Source organism: Pelophylax lessonae, assembly GCF_965119305.1.
Source record: "Pelophylax lessonae genome assembly, chromosome: 4".
Taxonomy (NCBI): domain Eukaryota; kingdom Metazoa; phylum Chordata; class Amphibia; order Anura; family Ranidae; genus Pelophylax; species Pelophylax lessonae.
In genome coordinates, this window is record NC_138771.1 from 61,851,215 (window position 1) to 61,863,953 (window position 12,739).

General features: G+C 44.6%; 1 protein-coding gene across 1 annotated transcript; it reads right to left on the minus strand.

Annotated features, from left to right (window-relative positions):
• Nucleotides 1–2,561: 2,561 nt before the first annotated feature.
• On the minus strand, nt 2,562–12,707 carry RPL37A (ribosomal protein L37a). The gene is made up of 4 exons (XM_082252745.1): nt 12,646–12,707; nt 8,150–8,278; nt 7,990–8,072; nt 2,562–2,707 (listed from the first exon to the last, which is right to left on the minus strand). Exons 1-4 carry the CDS (start codon nt 12,646–12,648, stop codon nt 2,644–2,646), a joined length of 279 nt encoding a protein of 92 aa, XP_082108871.1. The 5' UTR covers nt 12,649–12,707; the 3' UTR covers nt 2,562–2,643.
• Nucleotides 12,708–12,739: the final 32 nt, after the last annotated feature.

Below are 12,739 nucleotides of genomic sequence, written 5' to 3' on the forward strand. Positions count from 1 at the left end.
GGAACAGGATTAGAAATTTGTTTTTAGCTAAATTCTGGTGTCTCTTCCGCAGACTTTGGATGGAAGCAACAGGTGCAGATGGCTGCCTCGTTGGGGTTGTGCCTCACCCTCACTTTCCTCCTCTGCCCTATCTGGTACCCAAGTCGCATTAGTGACCTCAACATCTTCTCAATCCACATTGCCACTGGAGACAACTTGGCAATAGGCTGTGGCTGGGGGAACATGACTGCCAACTGGTGTACTAGTATTCTCTCCTCTCTGTAGGCTCATGTTGGTTCTGAGGTTGAGGAAGGTAGGAACATCTGAATCAAGTAATTGCTTTGCATGGTCAAGGAGCAACACCGTGTTCAAATAACCCATCCAACTCCTCCATGCCTGATGCTGGGGCTATGGCAGGATTAGCTGTGGACAAGGAGGCAGATTTAGCCACTCTGGCAGCTGAAGTGGACTGCTGACAAGACTCTGCTTGGGTGACAGAAATGAGGATTGTTTAGTAAGCACATCCACCACCTCCTGTGCATGCTGTGGCTGGATAGCACGAACATCACTAAACAGAGGAAATTATGCCCTGCCTGAAGACTGACCACATCCACCTTTACCTGTGGACACATATGCTGCTGGCCCCCTCACAGTGCCATGGGAACATCTGCCTCTCCTTGTTGGCCTCCCAGACATGATGGGAAGTGCACTTAAACCTAAGTACTCACTACACAGACACACCGCACCGACACACTACAATATACTGCAGTAAAACTGCACTAAAGCACAGAAATGTACTACGTTAAACGTGCAGTAATGAAAATGTTTCGTCTCATTTCTATTTTTAACTGGAACATTTATCACTTAGTTTATTCACTAATGGTGATCTGAGTATTTCTTAGCAAGTGCATGAATATGGTTTGGGTAAAGGGAAAAAAAAAAAAAAAAAAAGTACCAGAAAAGGCTTGATCCTCTCCTTTAGTCTAGACCATGCATAGTGCTGTGCACACACTTCTCCCACAGGCTTTGAGATAAACCCTTGTCTTCAGTTTTGCTGAAACTTACATTCTATAATGCAAGTTGAAAAGCCTCTTACAATCCAGACTGTTTAGTGAATATACCAAAGATGATCACTTAGAAATAACAAATTAAAAAAATCCATGCTTGCTGAAATTGTCAAAAAGCTTTTGTTTATAAGGTTTATGCAGTTAGTACACAAATGTGTTATACTGTCACTTTCTAAATGTGTGCCTTTTGACTGCAAAAAGCTTTACACTACACTAGAGGGGTAGTGGGAGGGAGGAATAGCTCTTTATTTAACAATCACTTACCTAAACACTGCATTTTGTCCCTGTACCAATTAGGCATTGATCACCTGATTGTGTTGGGTCTATACATATAAAGCGCTGCGCAAACTGTTGGCGCTATATAAATCCTGTATAATAATAATAAAATATACACCTGACAGACAGCCCCCAGCTTCAAATTTTTAGCAAACTGCTTGTTAAATTCACACGGATCAGGCGTGTTGCTGCGGCTATCGCATCTGTTCCGGCACCCACAGCCAAATCACGCTGCTCCAAGGAGACTGGAACCCCCCTCCAAACACATCTCAGCACGCTTGCAGGAACCGCAGGGGAAAAAAAAAAAATGTAAAATTTGCATGGTGAAATAGCCCATCTGATTTCCCTGGGGCCACGTTTTTAAAAAAAGGTGCATGCACTTTAGCAGAAATGCAGGCACAGCAGCCCATTTATTTAAATGGGCTGCTTGTGCAAAACATGCAAGTGTTAACCTAGGGAAAAGCAGCACTGTTGGCTTGCTTTGCCAAATACTTAGTAACCACATATTTAACAGTTACTAGATTTAGAGTCGGGTTCACAGTCCATTGACCGCTACAGGACCCATTCTAATAGGAGCGACACAAGTCGCTCCGACTTAGAAAAAGGGTCCTGTACTACTTCGGGGCGACCTCGGAGCGACTTGCATAGACTTACATTATTTGAAGTCCCTGCAAGTCACTCCGAAGTCGTGGTGCATTGTAATGCACAAGTCGCCCCCGAAGTAGTAAGGAGTCGTGTCGCCTCAGTGTGAACTGGCTCTTAGTCTAAAACTAGCCAATTGTTTCAATAAATAAACAATTTCAATAGAACAATATTGCTTACACTTGCTACACACAAAGTACTAAAGCAAATTACAATCTTAGACAGTAAAAATAATTTTTCCATTTCCTTAGGGTTGGACTATGAAATTGATCAACCCTAGCGATAAGTTTTCCTGCAAGCCTGAGAAAAAAAAAAAAAAACCACTGGATACTGTGATCACTGCAGACCACCATTTTAAGCCTACAGAATCAGCAGCAGATTCCACCAGGATCAAGCAGCAATCAATAAAAGACCATCTGGAAGGGCAAAAAGTCATTAACCAGGTTGGATAAAAATCTTCACCTGCTAAGCTCTAATATCTGTGGCCAACTTAACCCTTGTGAGTAATCATTCAAGCGGCACTATCTGTTTTATGCCACGGAATTCTCAAACAGCCATTTTTCCCAAGCCACAATACAAGACGTAAACATGAAACTGTTTCCCATTTTACAAGACATCCTTTATTAAAGAACAGTCCAGAAAAACAGACAAGGAGCAGAACTTCGGAAGGATGGATGATCTATTGGTCTTTCAATTCCTTCAGTCTTCTGATGGCGGATTTCACGGTGACGGCCGAGGTGGTGCTGGAAGAACAGAAATAGATTCAGTGATACACAATAACTGTTCAATCTGTGTTCCTCCTTTGTGCTTACAAGAAACGCCAAAATGAAAAGAGCAATCTTGCAGGCAGAGGCCAATTACGATTTGCTGCTCAAGTAAATTAGGACACAGTAATTGCTTTTTGAGTACTACCGAGAATTAGGTTTTCTAGAAAAAAACACGTTTAAAAGAACATCTTTTGTTGTTCAGATGCAAAAAAGAAGTCATCTCATTAGAAAAACACAAATCCACAGCTTTGTTATTTTGGTCACAGCAGCTATAAAATTGTAGTTTTTATACTGAATTTGCACTACAACTAATCCCTGCTAAAAGGTGTAGATTTTCTGCCAAACGTAAGATACCTGTAATTCTATACCTTACAAACAAGGTATACTTCTCATATTTTGCATGCAGCCTCTTCTAAATTTTTATGTAGAAAATGCATTTTATTGTAGAAATATATTAATATATATATATATATATATATATATATATATATATATATATATATATATATATATATATATATATATATATATTTTTTTTTTTTTTTTTTAAAGTATATCAAGGTGAAAACTAATACAATATTAGGCTACATGTACATTGGAACGGCCTTAGAAGTTAACTACGGGGGGCAGGATGAGTTTTGCTATACAGCGCTGTTTTATTTTACCTGACAATTTTGCGGTCATGCAACATTGTACCCAAATTAAATGTATACATTTTCACATAAAAAAAAAAAAAAAAAAAAAAAAGCTATCTTTTAGTGGCATTTGATCACTTCTGCATTTGTTTTTTTTTTTTTTGCTATAAAGTTTCTTCACCAATGCACCAATGTAGGCCAAAATGTATTCTGCTACATCTTTGGTAAAAAAATAAATTCCAATAGGTGTATATTAATTGGTTTTTGGGAAATTGACAGCTTGTGGTTTTCAGTGAGCTGCGAGGGCATTAGCAAGCGCTCTCATAGTTCACTGATCTTCCTGCTCTCAGGTAAATGTCTGCCCATAATTCTCCGATGTGCACACCTTCAGCATGCAAAAGAACTCACAGTGACCATTGTATGCCTTGAAAGAAGCGCATCACAGATCAGGGTGTGCGAGGGAGGGAGAGCAGCTAGTACAGTATTTTACAGTGGTACACAGTGCCCTGATCATCAGTGCAGAAAAATGTATTTTTTGCAAACTTTTTTTCCCCCTTTCAAGCTTTTTTTTTTGTTTAGTTCACAAAAAAAATTAAACCCAGTGGTGATTAAATAACGCAGAAAGAAAGCGCTGTCTCAAAAAAAATAAATAAAAAAAAAGATAACATTTTATAAAAGTAGAGTTGCATGACTAATTGTCATTCAGTGTGGCACCATTGAAATCTAAAAATTTGCCTGGGCAGGAGGATTGTCAGTTTTTATTTCTACCTGTGACCCTATTGGGCAGATTGTCCTTATTCTTGTACAAGAGATGAGGGCTCCAACTTTTCTCCAGTTAACCACCTGCCTACGGGGAACTTTCACCCCCTTCATGCCCAGGCCAATTATCAGTTTTCAGCACTGTCACACTTTGAATGACAATTGCACAGTCATGATGCAACACTGTACCCAAATAAAATTTATTTTTTTTTCCACACAAAGCTTTTTGGCGGTATTTTATCACCACTAGGTTTTTTTGAATTTTTGCTAAACAAAAAAAATAAAAAAAAGAGTGAAAAAAAAAAAAAAAAAAAAATTTTTCATAGTTCATTGTAAAATCTTGCAAACGGTATTTTTTTTCTCCATCACCAATGTGCGCTGATGAGCCTTGTTGGGACTACACCAATAATCAGTGCCAATGTCTCTCTAACACAACTCAGTTAGCAGCTCTCTTCTCACGCTGTCAGTGTATTGTGAGGAAAGAAAGCTGAAAATCGACTTGTGTTTACATCCACTTAGCTGTCATTGGCCATTTACCCCGAACTACGGAGTAGAGGGGGGCAGATCAACTGTCTTGTCCTCCAATCATAGATCACTGTTTATTCATGGAAGCTGAACTGACTGCTTCTTTGAATGGAAGTGCCATAGTCGAGCCTTTCACAGCCCCCTAGTTCTATTAACCTATGCGGCAATGGAAGATTACAGCAACAGGGGTAAAGAGCCTCAGAGGAAGAGACTTTGGAGAAAGGACAAAGCAGGACAAGGGGCATCTCACAGAACAGTGTGCCTTGTGCTGATTTTTTTTTTTTTTTGTAAACTTGGCCTTTAAAGTGTACTTTAGACGGTTTCCGTATTGGAGAGATTTACAATCACTTTCTGCCTTAACAGTAAGTAGAGGTAAATTTCCATAATAGACAAAAAAAAATAAAAATTGACAGATTTAAAGCTTTATTGCTCAATTCCCATAAAATAAAAAGACTTTAGCTGGAGTTGAGCTTTCAAGCAAATGTAAAATAAAAAAAAACACCATTTGTATTTGTGCAGATACCTGAAACTGTCACATGGCCTCACCCTCGCTCACCCTTGGAAGTAATCTGGTGTCTTTACAGCCACCCAAATCATTTTAACTAGAAGGCCGACAAACAGCTTGACACATGTAAACAGACTGTCAGTATACAGGCTTTCCTGCCATAGACATTGTACTTACATCCATGGCAGCAAAAATAATTAAAAAAGGAACAATGTTGGAACTGATCACATATCCAGACAGTTATATACAAGTGTATACTTCCCATTTTAGACTGCTCTGGTCACATATTGCACAGCTAGGGCCCCAGAGTCACTTGGTAGCTGCAGGGGAGAGGAGGGAGCGCAGACAACGGCTGGGACATGGGAGCCTATTGGGGAAGTCATGGCTTCTGGAACCATTTTCCAGTGCTCCCTCCTCCACCATGCAGTCGCTTGGCACTTGCACAGGGGATCATGTGTCCAGACTGAAAACTGGTGTAGAGTTTTTGTTTTATTTTTGTAATACAGGTTAGGTAGCATGAAGGAAGAGACATTTTTAAACATAGTTAGAGTAACGCCCCATACACACAAGCTGAATTTTGGCCGAAATCAGCTGCCATCTGCTGTAGATAATCGGCCAACATTCGGCCCTGTGTACAGAACCCGATCTTGCGAAAGGCTTCTGTTGAACAAGCATGCTGGAAAACCAGCAGTTGATCTGCATTCAATCTGCGCTCTCAGCCAATGGCTGTGAGCACTGACTGGTGTGTTGTGGTGGGGAGGCAACGACCCACCCCCCCCCCCCCCCCCCAGTCAGAACATAATAGCACAGTGGCAAGATCGCTGTACTAACATTGTATAGTTAGCAGGGAGACCTCCTCGGGAGCTGCTCAGGTTTTTTTTTTTCGTTCAGTCTGCTGGTCTGAATGAAAAAATAAACTTACTGTGTGTACCAGGATTTAGGCTGGAATTCCACTTAAAACACAGTCACGGGAACGGGAGCAAACAGCCATAGGCACACACTGATTGCTTTTCAGAGGAGCAGCAGTGCCTGCTGCACTTGTGAATGAGTCCTTAGTTACATTCGGCAGCGCCACCCTTAGAACTCGATCACATGTAAAATTGGGGAGGGGTTGGTGATAAAACCCTGCGGTTGAGTTGCAGTTTTTCTGCCCCCAATCCCTACCCCCTTTAGCTGTTGAGGCAGCAGCCAAAATGTGTACACATACCACAGCAGAAATTAGGCACCCTGTTGCTTTTGGTGGGTACTACCACCTGGCGATCGCGACCCATTCAAGTAGATAGGGCCACTCAACAAGTGCTTCTTTAGGGTCCAAGGGGTTAAAGTAGGTGGTGAGAAAGCAACACAATGCTGCCCGTTTTAGGCCTTGCTGGCTTACTGCACAAGGGTGTAGGGCACTTGCAGAGCGGCCTTGTTCACTCTAGTGGGTCATGCTTGGCAGGTGCTACACCCGCCAACCATGACAGGGTGTATAACTCCTGCTGCAACATATGTACACCCCCATCCACTGCAGCTAAAGGGTGAGTGGGTGTTTTACCACCCTCAGACTGCAAAATAAACTTAACCCCCAGTGTTCTGAGACCTATGTGATGTGCTGCAGTCTACGTGCAGCGCATCTGTGACTTTCCTGGGTTAGCTGCCCTTTGCCATAGAACTCTATTATATCCTACAAGTGTGGTGCGCTCTCTTGAAAAGGGACCAAAACTCCTGCATTCAGAAAGTGCACCAAACCCGCAGGATGCAATAAAAGTCTCTAGCTAAACACAGATAACCCGCAGAAAACCTGCAGGTAAACTCCTCTGCACCGGCGGTGTGGGTAAACTGCAGGGCATCAGTGTGAAAGCAGCTCTATCCTATTATACCCAGTGCATTGCTTCACACTTCTTTCCTGCTGCTGGCACCACTCTGGAGACCGCTAGCCAGGATAAGAGGTGGAGTGCAGTTGGTATCAGGAGCCAGCATGCCAGAGGAGATATCGGCTTACGCGGCTCTTGCTCCCTACTACAGCTCCAATTTTACATGTAATCCCTCCGCATTGCACTCGGTTTGAAGCTCTGGAACGGCAGGACAGCATCCCAGACCACGATCTACTGGTTGCTGACCCCTGCCTTAAGCAGTCTCCCAAACTTCCCATCACAACCAACTGCCAGGTCATTAAACATTTCCCTGGGTAGCCAGAACTTGCCGCTATGCCCCTAGTACACACTGCCACTCACCCATCCCTATGGCAAACAACCTTACTGGCCAATAAGAAACTGCTTGAGGTAGGAAGGGAAAGCTGTATTACCATCAGAAATAAAGCTGTGCCCCCCCCCCCCCCCAACTAATCCATCCTTTGACAGTGCATGTCCAAGCACTGGAAGGAGGTCTACCTGACAATAAACATGGTACAATACGCCTAAATCAGCAAAGTACAAGTTTACTTTGGTAAGAATTTTACAGATCTCCGAAGGCAGAGTGATACTTTAATCTCCCAACAGAGAATTACCACAGCCAAAGCAGAATGTGACCGATTGCTGCCAAGATTCTCCAACACCCAAATGTCACAATCACCCCAATAAAGAGCGCTCACTTATACCAGGTAATATTTTCTGGGGATTGTTTTGGTAAAACCACACAGTGGGGTTTATTTACTAAAACTGGGGGGTGCAAAATCTGTTGCAGCTCTGTACAGAAACCAATCAGCTTCCAGGTTTTATTATCAAAAGCTTAATTGAACAAGCTGAAGCTGATTTGCTACCATGCACAGCTTCACCAGATTTTGCACTCTCCAGTTTCAGTAAATAAACCCCACATATACATACATACACATTTTGTTTTGCAACTTTACTTACTTGTAGGTCCAGGCGCCTCCAGCTACAATTTTCATGCAAGAACCGCAACGCCAGATTCCTACAGCCTTCCTCTTCATTTTGGTCTAAGGAGAACATACAGATGAGATCCCACAATACAACACAACTTTTTTTTTTATTCAATGAATGGATGAGTCTTTACCTTGCCACAGAAGGAGCAGGTGTACTTGGCGTGTTGGCTGATTTCAATTTTCTTGACCATCTTCCTTAGGGAAGCACCATAACGGGTCCCATATTTACCCACAATGCCGACCTTCTTGGTGCGTTTGGCCTGCAAGAATTTACAGACATGAGATTTACAAATTGCTCTGCAAGGTTTAGACTGCCTGCACAAAGCACACTTAGCAATGCAACCATCTGAGCACTTAAATCAATGAGGGGAATAAAGTCAGAACAGAAATCAGTCACATGACTCGTCCTCCTCCAATCAAGAAAGTTCTCTGCAACATTTTCTTTTTTTTTAATCACCCCCTTACCTTTCTGCTTTATTCTGCACATGAAACACACCCACCCAGTGAATCCAGCGTTCTGCTGCTACATATTGGGTCCCATACCACCACTGCTGTTTACATCTGGAGCCCCCCCCCCCATCTATTCTGTGTTTTGGCAGACAGACCCCTGATGGCAATGGTTCTGCAGATTGCCCTAAGCCTCCTAGGAAGCATTGCCACAGATTTTCCAGAACACAGGCAGCTTGGGATATTTTTCCTCCCAAAATAAGGGGCGACTGCGAAAAATGATGATTGTGTTAAAGTGGTATCAAACCCACTTTTTTTTTTTTTAAAAAAACTGCTCACAGGCAGTGATTTTTTTTTTTTTTTTTTTTTTTAGATTTACACGCTTCCCCCCTTTTGGTCTCTTCCGTCATACGTGCTTCCCCCCCCCCATTGGTATATTCCGCCAAATGTGCTCCCTCCCCATTGGTCTCTTCCGTCATACGCGCTCCCTCCCCATTGGTCTCTTCCGTCATACACGCTCCCCCCCATTGGCATCTCCCGACATATATATGCGATCCCCCCACTGGTTCCTTCCGTCATATGCGCTCCCCCATTGGTCTCTGCCGACACACGTGTCCAACCCCCCCCCCCCCCCCCATTGGTCTCTTCCAACATATATACGCGACCCCCCCCCCCCCACTGGTTCCTTCGTCATATGCGTTCCCCCTATTGGTCTCTTCCGACAAACGTGTCCCCCCCCCCATTGGTCTCTTCCGACACACGTGTCCCCCCCCATTGGTCTCTTCTGACACATGCACCCCCCCCCCCCCCAATTGGTCTCTTCCATCACACGCACTTCCCTCTCCCCTATTGGTCTCTTCTGTCATACACGCGCCCCCCTCATTGGTCATCTATAACGTACACTGAGATGTGCATGTGCAGCTCTGTGTACATTAACAACACCTGACCTGCGCTGTGCTGATGTGACTTCTGTGCATGTGTGGGAGGAAAAAGCGGTTTTAAACCGAAAAGCAAACATTGCAACTTATCAATTCTTCAATGTGACGGCTACATTGCTTTCATTTTTTTAGATTCGCTTTTTTCTTCTATTTTCATCTGGTGATCTGGCCAGCAAGTTAGTTTTTCAAAAGAACAAGCTCTCTTCCAGATGTAACAGTGTACAGGGATGAGGCTAACCATTCAACACAGACAGGGGTGCTTACAATGATCAGCTTTGTGTAAAACCTTTATCCCAAAAAACAGAACCTGCTGTGATTATAAAGTGTGAGCTGGAGATTGGCTTCACATTGTTAGTGTATTTAATTCTGCCAATACATCCAACGCTCCCATTCCTCCAGATTAACAAAGCTGCTGTACAAAGGTGCCCTCCTGTGCTCCTTCATCCACAGTGGAGGCACTATAATACAGGCTGTGTGTCAGACCGCATTCACACTAGTCCGACTTGGACCGCGACTTGTCAGCCTGACAAGTCGCGGTCTGTCACGCTCCCATTGTGTAGTACAGGAACCGTTCTAATAGGAGGGACACAAGTCACTCCGACTTAGAAAAAGGGTCCTGTACTACTTCGGGGGGCGACCTGCATAGACATTCATTGTATGAAGTCCGTGCAAGTCGCGCTGCACGCAACTTCACAGATCGCCCCCTAAGTCGGAGCGACGTAGTGTGAACCGAGCCCTACTGACAAGATCACCAGGTGGAAACAGGGGGGGGGGGGTGGAAAGCAGAGAAAAAATAAAACAAACTCAGCCACCACATCTAATGATTAAGTAGCATCAAAATACATTTTTGGTTTAAATACTGCTTGAGGTCACCCCAGCCTGGCCAATCAAGTGGCTGAAAAGATGGAAGCCAGAATGAGTAATGACATCGTCCGGCAGCTCTGCAGATTCCCATTCACTCCAATAGGGAAGCATTGATGACAGTCATGAGGCAGAGTGCACCCAGCGTGACATTGCTGTTCTATGTACACAGCAGAGTCTATGGAGAGGAGATGAGTGAGGTGATCCTTCCTCCCAGCACACACCATGAGAAGATCCTACAAAAATACCCCATTCAAAGCCATCGTATGATAAGCTGATCGCTCTTATGCAGCTTTTGCCTAATATTTTCTGAAGGGACAAACACGAAAATTATTCTTGTATGATACCAGATCGTATGATTTAGGCCCCTTCACACGTGTGCGACTTGTCCTGCGATTTGGGGCTGCAAAGTTGCATGACAAGTCATACCCCATGATTTCCAATGAGTACCGTTCATATCTGTGCGACTTCAAGTTACAATGACTTTAAAAGTAGTCCCTGCAGTACTTTGGGGCGGATTTTAATGTTTTTTGTGGTCCATAGACATTGCTTCAAGTCCAGTCAAAATCTCGGCAAAAATTGCCCTACTTTTAGGTTGCACAAGTGTGAAAGGGGCCTAAATCAGTGCAGTACTCGTCTGACTACACAATGCTTCCAAATGTCATTCTGCCGTATGAGGATTTGTGAACTTTAGTAACCCATTTGTTTTCAGTAGGAGTCCAGCATGCAAAAAAACAATCGCTCGCCTGATCATCTCATTGTGTGTACGAGGCCTAAATCTGAGGTGGTTACAGCAGAAGTGGGGAGTGAGCACTAGGGATGCACCGATCTGATATTAGGATCGGATATCAGCACCAATAATGCTGCAATAGCTGGATCGGGGGATCGGTAAAATGAACCGATCCATGGGCCGATCCGGTTTTGCCGAGTCCCGGCTCAGCCATCCCTTATTAGGTGCAGTACTAATATGGGAGCCGCTACTTCCTGTATGGGTCCGGCTCACAGGCGGAGTGATATCAGATGCACTCGGCCTGTGAATGGAGGAGCCATACACATGAAGCAGCGGCTTTGCTCTGTACTGCAGCCGCATGCTTTAGGTGTGTAGTTCCGGATCGGTATCAGCAGATACACAATGCCAAATATCAGGACAAAAAAATCTGATCGGTGCACCCCTAGTGAGCACCTGCTAAATAAAGCCCCCACAAAAAATAAAAGCATTATCAATATGAGAAGAGGGGGGGGGGGGTAGGAGAAAGAAGAGTGGAACTTCCCCTTTTGGGTGACACTTGGGCACTTTGGGAGTGAAGCAAAATCTCTGCAATTCTGCCTGCGACCTCAAAGCACACTACAATGGCAAAACGCGGGTTCAAGTGCCACCACTTTCAATGGCACCCAATACACAGTGAGTTTTGCCTCCATTGGTCACAGCAAATCACATTGTGTGAAGCTTGTCACCCCCAAAAGAAACTCCTGCTTTTTTTTTGGGGGGGGGGGGGGTGAGTTCCACGCGCTGCGACTAAACAACTGCCACTGAAAATATTGGCACTTGAACCTTCGTTCTGCACTGCTGTGCATTTTGAGACCCCAAAACACCCAGGGGTGAAGGGAGCATTAAAGTATTACTAAAACTAATACAATTTCCTTGTTAGTGTGGAGATGGATGAAAACCCCTGACAGTTTCTATTACTGTGTGTCCCCAATAGGAAGATTCACCCTCTCTATTAATCCTGTTTACTGGTCTCACCCAAAAAAAAAATCCATGTTTTGGGTTGACTTTGGAAGAATAGAGGGGGGGAAATCCTCTTCTGGGGACACTAGTTTCCCCTTTACTTACCTGGGATTTCCTCTCACTTCCTGTTTGGCTAAGGGGCAGGCCGTGATGGGAAAATCCCCCCAATGGGGACACAGATGGGAAAATAAACAGCACAGGGATTATACCCCCCCATCTTATCCTATCAGGGGGGGGGGGGGTGCCTGTAGCTGAACATTAGGTCGCAGTCTTCTGTATACAATGATGACCGGGAGCCTGTCCCCCCACTTCTCCCAGTACAGGCCCCAGTGATGGGGGAGAAGTGTTCTCCCAGTCCAGGCCCCAGTGAGGGAGGGGGGGGGGACACTTTTCCCTCACTGGGGCCTGTACTGGGAGAAGCCGGCCTGTGTACACAGATTACCCGGCCAGCCTGACCCCCATAGGAGGAGACCCCTCTATAGGAGGCCTACCGTCACCCACACACAGCCCCCGGCACATCCATACCCCCCCCAATCCGGGACAGCAGAGCCCCCACACACAGACACACACCCCGGCTGTACAGTGGGGTCCCCCCCGGGGAAGGATGACACCGGATTACAGAACCCGCCACGGACACACACAATCCTCTCACCATCTTCCTCCAGGACCCGAACGGAAAGGGAGGAGCCTACCGCGCATGCGTCATTTACGCACACCCTACGCACCAGGAAGTGACCATAGAGAGC

Excerpts from the sequence above, each read along its gene's own strand:
- RPL37A (XM_082252745.1), bottom strand. Across the intron at positions 8,073-8,149 it reads CCTGCTCCTTCTGTGGCAAG|ACCAAAATGAAGAGGAAGGC; the intron begins GTAAAGACTCAT and ends TGTTCTCCTTAG. Across the intron at positions 2,708-7,989 it reads GGAGGCGCCTGGACCTACAA|CACCACCTCGGCCGTCACCG; the intron begins GTAAGTAAAGTT and ends CTGTTCTTCCAG.